This window comes from Pleurodeles waltl, chromosome 7 (genome assembly GCF_031143425.1).
Source record: "Pleurodeles waltl isolate 20211129_DDA chromosome 7, aPleWal1.hap1.20221129, whole genome shotgun sequence".
Classification (NCBI taxonomy): domain Eukaryota; kingdom Metazoa; phylum Chordata; class Amphibia; order Caudata; family Salamandridae; genus Pleurodeles; species Pleurodeles waltl.
The window spans coordinates 159,143,880-159,161,371 of record NC_090446.1 but is presented as its reverse complement, the minus strand read 5'-3'; the positions used below and the strand labels follow the sequence as shown (position 1 = coordinate 159,161,371).

At 49.3% G+C, this 17,492-nt stretch overlaps 1 protein-coding gene across 1 annotated transcript in view; it reads left to right on the top strand.

The window, feature by feature from the left end:
• ARFGEF2 (ARF guanine nucleotide exchange factor 2) overlaps positions 1-17,492 on the top strand; it is a 557,551-nt gene that overhangs the window by 486,698 nt on the left and 53,361 nt on the right. The window contains exon 37 of the mRNA XM_069243445.1: positions 2,082-2,220. Within this exon, the coding sequence (XP_069099546.1) occupies positions 2,082-2,220 (139 nt within the window). The remainder of the gene's footprint in view (positions 1-2,081; positions 2,221-17,492) is intronic.

Sequence of the window (17,492 nt, the reverse complement as noted above, 5' to 3'; positions counted from 1 at the left end):
AGAGGTCACTGTTAAAGGGTCTTTGTTGGGCCTTCTTACATTTGCCAGACCAACCGTCCTTGTTTAAATCACCTGTTGTGCTGAGGTTTATGAAGTGTTAGACACATGTTTCCTCTCAAGCTGTTTGTGATGCCTCAGTGGGACCTTAATTTGGGCTTAACATTTCTCATGTGCACATCCTTTGAGCTGATAAGTAGCTGCTTTCTGTCTCTTCACTTTGAAAACTGTCTTCTTCATTGCAACTACTTCTGCTTTTCTACATGAGTGAGCATCATGCACTGTGTGTGCAATTGTCTTGCACTACATTTTTTCCAGATAAATTGATGTTGAGAACTCGGGCGACCTTCTTGCCCAAAGTTGTGACTCCTTTCCACAGTGGACAATCTATCCTGTGTTCTTTGCCGCCCCTTGCCTTTTTGAAAGAGGACTAGAGCTCCATCGTTTGGACCTTTAAAGGGCCCTGAATTTTTACATTGATCATACCAAGGAACATTATGAGGACGGTCAGGTTTTTGTGGAATTCTTGGGAGTAAACAAAGGGAAAGGTGTTCAGAAAAGGACCCTGTCGAGGTAGATTGTCCTCTGCATCAAGATCTGCTTATTTCTGGTCAAGAGGCAGCCTCCAGAAGGTCATGGAACCCATTTCACCTGGGCCAAGGCTGCTACCACTGTGCTGGCATGCAGAGTGCCTGTAATTTACATCTTCCATGCTGCAGTGTCTGAATCAGTGTACACATTCCCAAAGCACGACTGCTTTGACAGCCAGGTCTGCCAGAAAAGGCATTTCTCCCTTTTGAACCTGCAAGGCTTGTTGGTCTGAGCCCACTCCGCAGACCCTCCACCTTGGGGACGTACTGCTTTCAAATACATTCTGAGATGAGGAATCTACAGTTAGAAGTATCTATCAGAAGAACAAGTTACTTAACTTTGGTAGTGCTCTTTTTGTCTCCTTCCTAACCACAGATTCTTCATTGCCTTCCAGATTGCTGTTCTGTGGAGTGGCCTCTTTTTAACATTCGAAAAGGTCCCTCGTTAGGAATCTGCACACCAGTACAAACAGTTGTTCACGCACTGTATCTTAGAGCACAGTATGAGATGTGCAAGACCAGTTGTCAGCATGCATTGGTGGCACTTATGTGGGGCTCCACTTTGCCAGTTTTGGGGCAGTGCAGAACCGTGCTGCCCACCTAGAAGTGCACAGAATCCAAGTTGGAAAATGTTTCCAGTTTTCCATTGCTGGAAAAAGTTTCCACATCCAGTCTGTTGCTTGGGGAGTATTCTAAGATGATAAACCGGTGGTGAGAAAGACTATCCTCTTGATCCACTAAATACATCATAACCTTATGGGAATGAAACAAAGAACCATTTACTGATGGCACGATGCTAAAACAATGACCGGCAACTTTGAATGCATGCTAAGGCAATTTACAACACAGCCAGTGATCCATGTCTGTTCCATTTGTAGATATCTTCCCAGTAAGCATTCAGGGAAATTTCTAGATATCGCTAGACGACCCAGGTGCTGGATAATTCAGATATGCTCAGATGAACTTGAATCAATTTATTTTAATTATTATTTCCCGGGTGTGTAATACCTTCTCACTCCCCATCTCAAATCCGTCACACTATACTCTCCCAATCATTCCTGCTCTCTACCCATGCCTACCCTACACCCAATAATCACAGTATTTTTACCTTGCTTGATAGGAGCAGTGTCTTCTCACCTTTGCAAGAAGGCCATGGCCCTTTAGTTTGTGGCTTTGTCAGAACTTATTTTGCTGAACACTGACCAAGTAGATTGCATTCAGAATACATAGGCAGGTACATTGAGTCCCCTGGTTTACACTTCTTATGAGCGCAGTCAGCGTACTTACTGGTTTATTAATTAACAATGGAAAGCCATCAGCTGGTTCATAATTTTGGAATATTTTACAGCAGGTGTCTTTCTTGGTTAAAGAATTTAATAATCTCTAAGGGTCCTAACACTTTCTGTTATAATTCTCTTGACACATCAGACTAGCAGGTGGACTCCCTTCATTAGTTGCTATTAATGTACATCCTTCTCAAACTTGAATTTTCAGGCTTTAAAGGCAAGTCAAAACCAAATCTTTTAAAACAAGAAACCAGCAGCCTTGCTTGTTGCTTGAGAATACTCTTTCGAATGTATATTGATGAAAAACGGAAAGACTCTTGGGATGATATACAAGAAAGACTCTTGAAGTAAGCAATTATGTTTATTTGAAAAGTATAATGTAGTATGGAAATGTAAATAATTGAGGTCTAACTCTAGTACCCAGCATATGGGGATATGGACATTGTTAGGATGAATGAATGGTCTTTGTTAAGCTGTATGAACGGTTTCATTCATCAGCCATTTTGCTTTTTAGTTAAGAACAGGAATTAGTTGCTGTGAAATGTTTATTTAATCCAGTGGTCATGATGTCTAAGTCAAACAATAATGATATTCACCATCAAATCTGTTGGCCAAAAGTCTGTTGTGGAGATTGCTAAACTGTCTTTGTAAATTATACTGTAACAGGTTGTGCTGTTAATTGAAGAATGAAGGAGGGGTACATCTGAGATGTTCGCCAAACTATTTTCTGTACACTATTGCCCTCATCACAAATGTTAAAGGAAAACCACATCAGGAATTCCACACTCTGGAAGTACCAAAATTATGAAGTATGATAATTTCTGGGTGCACTGTCACTTCAGTATTCATTTTTTTTGCTCTGATAGTGAGAACCACAGGAATCGTTTTCACACACAGATTTCTGGATGTTTTTCTTTATTTCCCCTCACTCCGTTTACCAAGTTTTTCCTGGCAAAATGTGCATATGGAAAGGAAATTGCAAGGGTGGTTGTCCTACAACACTTGTAACCTAGAATCTAACGCGTTCCTCACCTTTGCAATATCCCATATGGCAGACTGTATTTGGAAAATTATTTCAGCAACACGGACTCTTCGCAAACAACAGCTTCATGTGTGGGAATTGAGTGTCAAAAGCTCAGTTTCATTGATTTTCCACTCTTAGGTTGTGAATGTCATCCTAGCAGCCAGACATTCTTCAACTAAAACCATTTAGGCTGGATTTCGAGTGAGGTCTTTGGCCTCATTATCTTGATCCTCTGTAGGTCAAACTTTTATATGTATTGTTTGTTTTGTCATGTTCCAGTTAAGGGCTACATGTCGGCCATTTTGGTTTTTCTGTGTTTGCCAGATTAGCCTTCCCTTTTCAAGTCTCCTTGAATCACGTTTCCTCCTCATCCTTTTGTCATCACACAGTGGGACCTCAGTTTAGTTCTCACAATCATGTGCACATCATTTGCGGTAATGCTTAATTGCTTCCTACCATTCCTGACAAAACAGTCTTCTCACATCACAATCACTTCTGCATGCCCTAAGAATGAGCTGTAGTTGCTGTTGGTGCAACCTTTCGAAACAACTTTCTTTCCAGTCAAATTAGTGCTCAGGATCCAAGCTGCCTTTCTGCTAAAAGTGCTGTCAGCCTTACATGGAGAGGAGAGGGTTCATAATCTTTGGCTTGATGCTTTAAGAACCCTGAGCTTTTATAATGACTCTATAAAGCTGGTCTGGTGTGTGGTGAGCACCCATGGTGTTATCACCTTATCCAGGTGCAGGTATCCCCTATTAGTGAAGTTTAGGCAGTCTAAGAAGCCAGGGCTGTTTAGAGGTAGATGAACAGCCAGCACTTATCTAGGAGATATGCAAAGCTTATGCAATACCACTACAGTCAACATGACTTACACACATGGAAGAATCACACAGTGTTACAAAAATAAAGGCACTTTATTATAGTAACACAAATACTAAAATGCTGTATAGGCAATGCCCCAACTGGAGATATGTATACACATTAGCAACCAGTAAACAGCATAGAAAGCAATAGGCATTGGTAAAAGTAATTGCAAACAGTGAGAGCCCTAGGGGAAGGCCAAACCATATACTAAAAAAGTGAAATGTGAAAGACAGTCCCCCACCCAGGAAGTGGAATCATTAGAGGGGAGCCATAGGAACTAGGAACCCCTGAAGGTGAGTACCAGAGTGACCCCCAGTGACCAGGAGAGCAGAGGTAACTACCTAGTTTTCCCGAAAAGCAACAGGAGGACTTTGGAAAAGGATTGTACAAGACTGGAACAACCCAGAGGTGGATCCTAACAGAAGAGTCTCTGCAAAGGAAGGGGACCAAGTTCAGTTTGTGATGGAGTGTCTGGTTGTAGCAGGAGCCACTAACCATCCTTCTGTGGATGCAGGACCAGGTTGACAGTGGATGAAGAAGGTCAGCAGTGCAGCACAGGAGCAGAAGAGGAGTTCCATCAGTGATGCAAGTGATGTCCCATGTTGGCGGTCATGATGCAGTCGCCACTGGTGCTGGACAACCACCAACAATCCTTAGCAAATGCAAGAGAAGTTGAAGAAGGTTTCCAAGGCTGGAGAGGATCAGCAAGGTACAGGGGACTCAACCCACGGAGGGGAATCCGAGGTTACCCTCAGCAGCTGGGAGAGTCACAGGAAGAGGAGGAAGCACCCACAGGCAACCCACTGGCAGGAGGCACAGGAGTCATAGTGAGACTCACTCAGCACACCTGAAGATGAGTCCTGTGTCGCTGGAGCAGCAGGCAGGAGACTGTGCTTTACAGGAGGGAGTGCTGGAGGCCAGGGCTATACAGAGCCTGAAGATCCCTTGAAGGAGGAACAAACAAGCCTTGGTAGCTGCAAGAGTCATGGTGCACAGGGGTACCGTCCTGCAAGTAAAGGCAAGGGCTCACCGTCTCTCAAGTTGGACAGGTGGTAGAGAGGACCACTCCAGACCACCACCTTTGATGCAGGACCCACGCAGCTCTGGAGGAGAGAAGATCCATGCAGCCGAATATCGTTTCATTTGGTGCCTGTGGATGCCGGGGAGTGACTCCTTCACTCCAAGGGAGATTCCTTCTTACTTCTTGTGCAGGCTAAAAACTCGCCGCCCTCAGGGGATGTACATCCAGGGAAATGTTGCAATTACTGGAAGGAGCCGGACTAATAATGTTGCCGAGCAGAGTCATTGCTGTAGTTGCAGATTGTTGTTTCCTGGAGGGTGCAGTTGCAGTCCCAGTGACCAGAAGATGAGTCCTGCCGGAATGTTGCACGTTGAATCTGAGGACCCACCCAAGCGGGAGATCCTAGGTAGCCCAGCAAGGTTGGATTGGTCACCTAGCAGAGTGACCACCTATCAGGAGGGGACTGGGACGCCACCTACCTGACCTGGACACTCAAATTCTCCCAGGAGCCTCTGCCCACCTTGGATTCAAGATGGCAGAATCAAGTTGCCACCTGGAGGAGCTCTGGACACCACCCCTTGGGTGGTGATGGACAGGGGAGTGGTCAGTCCCATTTCCATTGTCCAGTTTCGTGCCAGAGCCGGGACCGGGTTCCTCGGACTGGTGCAAACCGGTTTATGCAAGGAGGACACCTTACGTGCCCTTCAAAGCATACCAGTGGCTTGGGGAGGCTACCCCTCCCAAGCCATGTAACATCTATTTCCAAGGGAGAGATGGTGTTACCTCCCTCTCCCACATAAAATCCTTTGTTCTGCCTTCCTCTGCCTGAGCTGGTGGCAGCAGCGTGGGCTCCTCAGAAAACCCCAGAAGACTGGTAGGAGCAATGCTGGGTGACCTCTAAAGAGCCCGCCAGAGTGCATGGAATCATACAACCAATACTTGCAACAGTATTGGGGTATGAATGCGACATGTTTGATACCAAACATGCCCAGGTTCAGAGTTTCCACTATATAGTTGGACACATGTAGTGTGTAGGAAAGTAGCCTCTTTCTAGCTTGGTTACCCCCACTTTTGGTCTGTTTGTCAGTGTGTTTGTATTCACTGGGATCCTGCTAACGAGGTCCCCAGTGATTATGCTCTCTCCTTTAAACTTGGTTGCTGGAACCATTTTCATCCTACAATTGGCACACTGGTGCCACATTATAAGTCCCTAGTATTTGGTACCTAGGTACCCAGGGCATTGGAGTTCCAGGGGATCCCTGTGGGCTGCAGCATATATTTTGCCACCCATAGAGAGCCCAAGCAAAGGGTTCTGCAGGACTGCCATCTTGGATTCAAGGTTGGCAGGGAACTCTGGGAGTATCTGAGTAGCCTGTGCAGGCAGGTGATGTCAGAGCCCCTTCCTGAGTTAGGTGACCAGTCCCCCTTTCAGGGCTATTTAGGGTCTCTCTTTTGGGTGGTTCCTCATATTCGGTATGCAAGTCTCCAGCAGGATTCCTCTGCAACCTCCACTTCGACTACTGACAGAAGAAACTGCATCTGGACCCTCCAAGTCCCAACAAGCTGCAACAAAGAAGTAAAATGCCTCCTGCAACATTGTATCCACGGCTCCTTCCAGCACTGCAACATTTCCCCAGTCGTGCATCCTCTGAGGACAGTCTGCCTTCAGCCTGCACCAGAAAGAAGAAGGAATCTTCCTTTGGGGTGAAGGAGTCACTCCCCTGCATCAGCAAGCACCATCTGCAATGACGACCAGCTGTGTGGATCCCCTCTCTTTCTGAGCTGCATGGATCCTGCATCACGGGTGGTGGACTGAAGTGGTCCCATTGGTCCTCTCTTCCAGCTGTCCAATGTGGGTGGAGATAAGCCCTTGCCTGCCCATGCAGTACCCCCGTGCATCGTGTCCTTTGCAACTGCCAAGAATTGTTGGCACCTTCTCCAAGGGGATCTTCAGGCATCTTGAAGCTCCAGCCCCCAGCACTCCATCCTGCTACACACAGCTCCCTGAGAGGTTTTCCGGCAGCCTGGCATCCCCTTTCGTAGGGCTGCGTGGGCTCCTTCTTCGACTTTCGTGTCCCCGTCCTTTGGAACTCCTGTGGGTGTTGCCTGTGGTTCTGTGGGCTCTTTGTGTTGCTGAGGGCCCCCTCTGACTCCCCCTTTTGGGTGCAGTTCACCTGGTCCTCCCTGGTCCCGGGCAGATCCACTTTCCGATAACCACAAGTTTTTTATGGGCCATGGCTTGTTGGTGGAATCCAAAGACACAAACCCGACTGCAATCCTACTTCTGGCATGGAACATCACCTGCATCCTCCAGGAAATCAACTTTGTCTTCTTGGGTACAGTGCTGACTCTCCTTCCTCACCGTCAACTTCAGTCTGCTGGGTAGGGGCTCCTGCCCTTCCTGGACTCTGCTGTGCTTGTTGGACTTGGTCCCCTTAATCCACAGGTCCTCTTCTCCAGGAATCCACTGTTGATGTCTTGCCGTTTCTTCTGGGCTTTGCATTATTATTCTTTTCCTCCAAGTGGGTGTTCTGGGGAATTTCCAGCGATTTACTCCCGCTTTCCTGGTTGCTGGGGTGGGTTGTGGTACTTACTTTTGGGCTTTCCTAGTACTCCCAGCTCCCCTCCACACACTCCCCTTACCTAGGTGGGGGACCAACTTTCCCATTCCACTTTTTTAGTATATGGTTTGTGCTCCCCCTAGGGCTATTTCTCTCTATTGTGATTTTCACTAATTGCACTGCTTTCTAACTGTTTTTATGCCTATTTCCGCATACTACTGTATGTAATTCTTGTATTACTTACCTCCTACGGAAGTATAGCCTCTATGGTATTTTTGGTGTTAGTGTCACCAAAATAGAGTACCTTTAGTTTTGTAACACTTAAGCCCTCATTACAACCCTAGCGGACGGCGGTATTTTGGAAAAAGTACTGCCAACAGGCTGGCGGTACCTTTCCCCAAAATATGACAGTGGTGGTTTGGCGCAAGCCAAATCACCAATGTACCACTCCGTCCCACAGGGCGGTAACAGCTGCCGGGCTGGAGACTTCAGTCTCCAGCCCTGCGCCCGTCACTATTCCACCAGCGGGATTATGACCCCGCCTACCGCCATGGTTTTCGTGGCTTTCTTACTGCCACGAAAACCATGGCAGTAGACACTATCAGTGCCGGGGAATACCTTCCCTGGCACTGATAGGGGTCTCCCCCGCCCCCCTCCCCATCCCCAGAGTCCTCCCCCGCCCCCCTCCCCAGAGTCCTCCCCCAGCCTCCCTCTCCCGACCCCCCCACGACAAACACGCACATTCACGCACCAGCATGCACACTCATAAACACACTCATACCCACATTCACCCACGCATGCATACATACGTTCACACACATATCCACACCCACTGACTGACATACATACATACATACAAGCACACACACACGCATGCACACAACACAATATACACGCACACTCACACCCATTCATGCACACCTGCATTCCACACGCTGCACACACACATTCCACACACACATTCCACACTCTGCACACACGCATGCACACACAGACTCATACACCCCCTCCCACACACACACACACACACACAACACCCCCCTCTACCTCCTCCCCTGTCGGAGTACCCGATTTACCTGCTTGCAGGCGGTCCTCCGGCAGGAGACGGGATGTGTCCACCAGTAGAACTCCGCCAGGACGTATCATGGATCATGATACGGTCTGTGGCGGTCTGCTGGCGTGGCGCTGCTGCTGGCAGCAGCATCACCTTACCCGCCATCCACCGCCATGACTGTAGCCGGAATTCCACCAGCATTCTGGTGGAATTCCGGCTACGGTCATAATATGGCAGACGGTAGGTAGCCGCGGCGACGGTGTTTTGGCGGCCGTCGCCGTGGCGGTAGGCGGTCATTAGTGCCATTGACATAATGAGGGCCTTAGTGTTTTCTTTCATGTGTGTAAGTTATTTGTGTGACTACAGTGGTATTGCATGAGATTTGCATGTCTCCTAGATAAGCCTTGGATGCTAATCCACAGCTACCTCTAGAGAGCCTGTCTTCTAGACACTGCCTCCACTAATAAGGGGTACCTGGACCTGGTACAAGGTGCAAGTACCATAGATACCCACCACACATCAGGCCAGCCTCCTGCACTGTGTCCATTACAGGCACTTACGGGGTCCAGTGAAATGAAGCTGAAGTTCATAGGGGCACCTCTGCTCATGCAGGGGTGCCCTCACACACATACCTGCACCCTGCACTCTGGTCTAGGAGGGCCTACCATAGGGGAGACTTACAGTGACCTGTAGTGAAAGGGTGCATGCACCTTTTAACGCAGGCTGCAATGACAGCCTGTAGACACATTTTGCATGAGTTCCCATGGGTGACACAATACATGCGGCAGCCCATGGGGATCTCCTGGTGCCCCAATACCATGGGTAGCTAGGTACCATATACTAGGGACTTACATGCGGGCACCAGTTTGCCAATTGTGGGGTGTACAAAGTCCTAAGAGAGAGAGAGAGCACAGTCACTGGGGTCCTGGTTAGCAGGATCCCATTGAACACAATCAAAACACACTGACAGCATGCAAAAAGTGGGGGTAACCATGCCAAGCCCTAAGGACAATAAGACTAACCTTGCCCAGTTGAATCTTCGTTGTCTAAGTGGAAATGTCTGGAGAGTCTATCTGGATTGGAATGGTTACACCCAGGTCTATGTTCCACTGTATAGTCCATTCCCTGTGGGGATATAGACCACCTAAAAAGTTTGGGATATTCACCTTCCATCTGTTTTAAACATAGGAGGGTCTTGAGGTCTGTTTGAACAAGGAAGTGAGTGCCAAACAAGTATGGCCTCAGCCTCTTCAAAGCCCAGATCACAGCCACGCCCTCCATCTCTATGGCTGACCAATGCTTTTCATGGGGTGGGGTCAACCTTCTGATAATGAAAGCTACAGGTTGGTCCTGGCCCTCTTCATTAAGTTGAGACAGTACTGCCCCTATTCCTACCTCAGTAGCATCCGTCTGCAATATAAATTGCTTGGAGTAGTCAGGGCTTCTTAGTACAGGAGCAGAGCACATGGCCTGTTTAAGGTAATTAGAAGCTTTTTGGCAGCTAGCTGTCCACAAAACTTTATTGGGCATCCTTTTGGATGTGAGGTCATTTAAGGGGCTACAATGGAGCCTTAGTTCTTAGCGAACCTCCTAAAGTACCCTGTCAGGCCTATGAAGGCTCTGCCTGGGGTCTTACTGGCAGGGGCAGTCCAATCCAGAATGGTGTGGATTTTGCTGTGTAGTGGTTGAATCTGGCCCTCACCTACCAGGTGGCACAGGTAAACCACTTTTCCCTGCCCTTTATGTCACTTCGAGGCCTTGATAATGAGACCTGCTCTCTGCAGAGCCTCTGATACATTCCCAAGGTGGACCAGTTGATCCACCCAGGTGGAGCTAAAGACAGCTATATTGTCTAGATAAGCTGCACTGAAGCTTTCCAGGCCTTGGAGAACTTTGTTCACCAACTTCTGGAATCTGGCAGGCGCATTCTTTAGTCGAAAGGGCAGTAGGAGCGGAGAATGCAGTTTTTGTTTTGCAATCCTCTGACAGCTTGATCTGCCAGTAGCCAGCAGTCAGGTCAAAGGTGTATAGATACTTGGCAGAGGCCAGTCTGTCTATTAACTCATCTGCCCCAGGGATAGGATGAGCATCTGTTTTGGTTACTGAAGTGAGACATCTATAATCCACACAAACCCTCATCTCCTTTTACCATTTTTGGGAGTGTGGTTTTGGGACAAGGACTACAGGACTAGCCTAGGGGCTGTCAGAAGACTCAATAACGCCCAGGTCTAACATCTTTTGCACCTCATATTTGATGCACTCCCTGACTTGATCAGGCTGCCTGTAAATTGTACTTTTAAGAGGCAGGGTGTCACTTGTGTCAGTGGTGTGTTCACACCATGTAGTTTGACCAGGGGTCAGATAGAACAGTTCAGAGGAAATTTCTGCAGTCATCTTTTTGTGACGCAGAAAGGCAGTCTGCAAGCACAACCCCGTCTAATGTATTGTGGGAGAAGAGGTCAGGGAGAGGATCACTCTCTTCTTCCTGTCCCTCATCAGTTGTCGTGAGAAAGGTCATGTCAGACCTGTCAGTAGGGTTTCAGGTGGTTCACATGAAGCATCCTGTGGGGGCTTGTAGGAATGCCTAGGTGAACCAGATAGGTGACCCCACCCTTTTTCTCCACAATAGTGTGTGGTCCACTCCATTTGTCTTGGAGTGCCCTGGGAGCCACAGGTTCCAGGACCCACACTTTCTGTCCTGGATGGTCAACAGCACGGCTTTCTGGTCATGCCACTACATCTGCAGTTCCTGGCTGGCCTGAAGGTTTTTGGAAGCCCTCTTCATGTATTCGACCATCCTAGGTCTGAGGCCTAATATATATTCCACAATGTCCTGTTTTGGAGGCTTGAGAGGTTGCTCCCAGCCTTCTTTTACAAGAGCAAGGGGACCTCTGACAGGGGTCCAAACAGAAGTTCAAAGGGGCTGTAGCCCACTGCCTTTTGAGGAACCTCCCTAGATGAGACAAGGTAACTGGACGTCCCAACTCCCTCTGAGTTTCCCTGAGAGTCCCATTATCATTTCTTTGAAAGTTTTATTAAATCTCTCAACTTGTCCATTTGTTTGAGGATGGTAAGGGGTGGTGAATTTTTAAGTGACACCACACTCCTTCCACATGGCTTTAAGATAAGCAGCCCTGAAGTTTGCACCTTTGTCTGATACCTCCTCTTTAGGAAAACTCACCCTTAAGGAAATTCCCAGGAGGGCGGTGGCCACTGCAGGAGACGTAGTGGTCCTAAAAAATGGCCTTTGGATACCTGGTGGCATGGTCCACTTCCGCCAGTATAACTCTATTGCCAGAGGCTGTTGGAGGGTCTAGGGGGCAACAACATCCACCCCAACCCTCTCAAAGAGCACCCCAACCACTAGTAGTGGAATTAAAGGGGCCTTTGGAGTGCCACTTGTCATGCTACTGGCTTGACAAGTGGCACAGGAAGCGACAAAACTCCTTGGTGTCTTCAGAAATGTGGGGCCAGTGAAAGTGAGGGACATGCCTGTCCCAAGTCTTGCTTTGCCCCCAGTGGCCTGCAAGGGGCATATTGTGTGATAGAGTTAACAGGAGGTCCCTAAACTTCAGAGGGATAATCAGCCTTCTGGTGGCACCAAGTTTAGGGCCCCTTGTTTCTGAGTAAAGGTGGCCCAGTACACTGTATGGGTGCCACTGACATCCCCTGTCTCCTGTGTTGCAGCCTGCTGCATTAAGCTCTCCAGTGTGGGACAGGTTTTCTGTTCCAAACTGAGTTCCTGCATGGTGGCCCCCTGCATCCAGTGTCAGCTTTGAGCTCCCCTGGTATAAGTTCCAGCCAAGGAGTAGGTTCCTCTCCCTCAGGAGTTGAATCTTCACTAGAGGTTGGAGAAGGGAGTATCTTTTATCCTTTCTGCTCTTTTGTGTAGGAGCCTCCTGGGCCATTGTTCCAGGCTTCAGTGCTCTCTGTTCACTTGGTTTCTTGGCCTGTGCTCTGGTAAGGGCAAAGATATACCCAGGGATGCCCAGCATTGCTGTATGGTACTCCAGTTCCACTTCAAGTTGAAGTCTCCCAGTCATTACCTAGCAGGCATTCTACTGGTAAATCAGAGGACACTACAACCTTTTTAGAGCCATTGACAACCCCCCTCCTCCCCCCACCAGCTAAAGTCATTAACTGCCATGGGGTGGCACAAAGTGTTATTGTGAGCATCAGTCACTTGGTACGCGTGACCAAGAAGGTGTTTCTCAGGAAAAAACAGGTTTTCAGTCACCATGGTGACTCTGGCACCTGTGTCCCTGTAAGCCTCAGCCTCAACACCATTGATATGGGGGGTGCTGCCTGTACTTAGGCAGCTAGGGTGTGTAGGAAAGTGCCCTTGTTGGCATGGTTACCTCCCCCCCACTGTTTGCCTGATATTGATGCCAACCTGACTGAGTGTGCTGGGATCCTGCTAACCAGGCGCAAGCACCTGTGTTCTCTCTCAAAAACTGTACCATTGTTTCCACAATTGGCACACAGTTACGTCCCTGGTAAAAGGCACTCCTGGTACCAAGGGCCCTGTAGCCAGGGAAGGTCCCCAAGAGCTGCAGCATGTATGATGCCACTCTGGGGAACCCCTCATTAAGCACATAGACACTGCCACAGTAGCTTGTGTGTGCTGGTGGGGGGAAAAAGACAAACCACTGCCTGTGGCATCGGTAAGTCACCCCTATAGCAGATCTTACAACCCTAAGGCAGGATGCACTATACCACAAGTGAGGGCATAGCTGCATGAGCAATATGCCCTTACAGTGTCTAAGTCCATTCTCAGACATTGAAAGTGCAGTGTGGCCATACTGAGCATATGGTCTGGGAGTTTGTAATTACAAACTCGGCAGCTCCATAATGGCTGCACTGAATACTGGGAAGTTTGGTATCAAACTTCTCAGCAAAATAAACCCACACTGATGCCAGTGTTGGATTTATTTAATAGTGCACCCAGAGGGCATCTTCGAGATGCCACCTGTATTTTACCCAATCCTTTAGTGCAGGACTGACCGGTCTGTGCCATCCTGCCACTAAGAGACGAGTTTCTGACCACATGGGGGAGAGCCTTTGCGCTCTCGCTGGCCAGAAACAAAGCCTGCACTGGGTGGACGTGCTTCACACCTCCCCGCCTGTAGGAACTGCAACACCTGACTGTGAGCCTCAAAGCCTCAGGCTTCTTGTTATAGTGCCCCAGGGCACTCCAACTAGTGGAGATGCCTGCCCCCCGGACAAAGCCACACTTTTGGAGGCAAGTTTGGCGGGAAACTTAGGAAAAACAAGGAGGAGTGACCACTTCAGCTGGGACCACCCCGGAGGAGTCCAGAGCTGAGGTGACCCCCCCCTTGCAAAATCCTCCATCTCAGTTTGGAGGACAGGGACCAATAGGGTTAGGTCTGTGTCCCCCTCCCCAAAGGGAGTGGACACCAGAAGGGTGTAGCCACCCTCGGGGTCAGTAGCCATTGGCTACTGACCCCTGTAATGCCCCTGAATCCAGGGTTTAAGGCTCCCCTGAACCTAGCTCGTCAGATTCCTGGCAACCTTGAAAGAAGAAGGACTGCTGAGCTGAAACCCCAACAGAGAAGAAGGAAGATATAAACTGACTTGGCCCCTAAGGCCTGTCTCCAGCTTCAAAAGCCCTACAAAAGAAAGTGGCGCATCCTACAGGTCCATTGACCTCTGAGAAGCCTTCAGAGGACTGCCGGCATCACAGAGGACCAAGAACTCTTGTGAACTGCAGCTCTGTTCAAGAAGAAACTCCATCTAAGGACTCAAGAACCGCCCCAGATCTGCGAGTCTTGCCCACTCTGCACCCGACGCCCACGGCCCGAGTCCAGGTGGCCCAACCGACTAGAACTGGTTCCTTTGAGCAAGTGCCCACCCTGGGTTGACCCCTCCAGTCCATCACAATGATGCCCGCAGCCTGAATGTGGAGGACCTACCTGACCGCGACACAACCGGACAAAGATTATGGACGCCAAAAGGTACCCCTGCACCGCAGCGCCCTGGCCTTGGGGAATCCGACCTTCGGTGCAGCAACGTCCAGCAGGCAGCCCCCCTCCTTGCCCAGCCTTTGGTTTCTTGGAACCAACCCCCTGGACTTACTCTGCAGCATCTTTGTGGCCCCCGGGTTCCCCTGATAGGAACGCTTTCAGAAACTGACCCTGTGTTGCCACCCCCAAGCCACTGAGGGTGTGTGTTTGGTGCTGACCTGTCTCCTTCCTTTCCCCCGGTGCTCCTCTAAATCCCCCAACTCTTCCCTCCAAAGACTCAGCTACTCACCTGCAAACAGGCCTGATTCCAAGTGCCCCCAGTCTCTATAGGAGCCCATGTTAAATTTACCTTATCTTTGACCTCTGCATCCAGCCGGCCCCATGTTGCTGATGGTGGGTGTTTGGGGTTAACTTGAACCCCAACCTGTGGACATCCTAACCCCCATAGACTGGAACTGTAAGTCCTGTACTTAACTTCAAATCGTACTAACTTTTCTTCCCCCCAGGGACTGTTTCTGAAAATTGAACTGTCAAACTGTAAAACAGATCTGATAGAGACTTCTATTTGCAGATTCCTTACCTTAGAATTTCCCCCCAGGCATCAGACTGGATCCGGAGATTTTTCTACGAGTAATACCCTTGCGCGTCGGTAGGTGGCGTCGGTCGACTCCGTAGGCGTCGTGGTCGCCGTGATGACGTCGGGAGTAGTACATAGACGCCGCCCTCGCACAGTGACGTCAGTTCTTTTCTTTCTGCGCCACCCGCTGATCTGGAGAAGAGCTACACTAGGCTACTTTTTTTGCCGAATTCAACTGTTTTGTCAAAGGTTTTTTTGTGTGCGACTTTGGTGCGTCAAGATGTCCCTGAAGACCGGGTTCAAGCCTTGTGACGCAGCAGTGACCCCCAGGCGACCCTCTGCCTAGCCCAGGTGGTGGCTGTCCCGAGAAGCCCCCCCTGTGCCTGCCTGCACCGCTAGAGTGACTCCCGGGTCCCTCCATTGTTTTCTACCTGGAACCCAATGCCTGCTTTGCACACCGCACCCGGCCGCCCCTGTGCCGCTGAGGGTGTGTTCTGTGTGCCTACTTGTGTCCCCCCCAGTGCTCTACAAAACCCCCCTGGTCTGCCCCCCAAGGACGCAGGTACTTACCTGCTGGCAGTTTAGAACCGGAGCACCCCTGTTCTCCATAAGCACCTATGTGTTTTGGGCACCTCTTTGACCTCTGCACCTGACCGGCCCTGAGCTGCCGGTGTGGTAACTTGGAGGTTGCCTTGAACCCCCAACGGTGGGCTGCCTATGCTCCAGGACTGACACTTGTAAGTGTTTTACTTACCTCCTAATCTAACCTCTACTTACCTCCCCCAGGAACTGTTGAGATTTGCACTGTGTCCACTTTGAAAATAGCTTATTGCCACTTTGAAAATAGCTTATTGCCAATTTTACAAAGACTGTACATGATATTGTTTTTATTCAAAGTTCCTAAAGTATCTAAGTGAAGTACCTTACATTTAAAGTGTTTAGTGTAAATCTTGAACCTGTGGTTCTTAAAATAAACTAAGAAAATATATTTTTCAATATAAAAACCTATTGGCCTGGAGTAAGTCTTTGAGTGTGTGTTCCTCATTTATTGCCTGTGTGTGTACAACAAATGCTTAACACTACCCTCTGATAAGCCTACTGCTCGACCACACTACCACAAAATAGAGCATTAGAATTATCTACTTTTGCCACTATCTTATCTCTAAGGGGAACCCTTGGACTCTGTGCACACTATTTCTGACTTTGAAATAGTATATACAGAGGCAACTTCCTACAGGGAGGAATTGGAGGGGTCCATGGACCCTTATGAATACCAGGATGACCCTGCTATGGACTGGGCACAGGATTTGGGCGAAGCCAGTGGTCTGGATACTTCTCCTGATGCTGGCTTGCTGTCTCCTCCTACCGTGGCTACGGCGGAGGGAGAAACTTATAGTATGGTGGTCAGTAGGGCAGCTGAGGTCCTCAGCCTTGAGCTACTTACTGTAGAAGTCAGGTCTAATCTCCTGACGGAGATGCTTCAGCCTGGGTCTTCTATTTCAGAACCCCTTTTACCATTCAATGAGGCCCTCAATGATGTTCTTTTGGGTACATGGTCCAAACCCAACACAGGTGCTCCTGTGAACAGGACTATCGCTCGCCACCATGGGCCCACTCTGAATGACCCAAAATTCCTGTCCCAACACCTCACGCCTGAGAGTCTTGTTATCCAGGCTTCCTCTTCTTCAGGCGCGTTGCCTTCCGCACCCCCGGATAGGGAATCCAAAAGGCTTGAACAGTTTGACAAGAAGTTGTTTTCTTCCTCCAGTCTAGCGCTGCGGTCTGTGAACACCACATGCCTTTTGGGCCGTTATACCCACTCCCTGAGGTATACGGTTGCGCAAGTCCTGCTGCTGATACCGGAGGAGGCCCGTGCTATCATCTCCCAAGCAGTGAACGATGGGAGAGATGCGTCGAAGTTCACAATCCTTTGTGGGCTGGATACAACCGACTCTCTGGACAGATCGGTTGCAACGACAGTGACCTTACAGTCACTCATGGACATGCCCTTTGATGGCACCCGTCCCTTCAGAGACAAAGCGGACTCGGACTTGGAGTCATTCAAGGATTCCCGGGCTACGGCTCAGTCCCTTGGTCTGTCCTCAGCCACTTGCCCACCACAGTCCGCTTTTCGTGGACACAGAAGGGACTCCCTGTCGCGTCCTCCACACAGTCACCATGCCACGGACGCTGGCCAGCCTATGCATGGCCATGGACGCGGAATCCCACGTGGCCGTGGGACAGGGAACCAGAGGTCTGTCCAGTCCACCTCTGCGCCAGCTGCAGCCCCCAAAACCTCCTAGTCCGACCCCTCCCTTCCGCCCAGTTGGTGGCAGGATCCGCCATCACCTGCCCCACTGGGAACATATCACCACGGATGGGTGGGTTTTGCAGATCATTCGGAATCGGCTCCACCACACATGCCACCATCCTTCTATCATCTTCCGGAGGATCATTTGGCGCTTCTCCGCCAGGAAGTCGCAGCTCTCTTGGCCAAGGGAGCTATAGAAAAGATCCCTGTGCCAGAAGTAGGT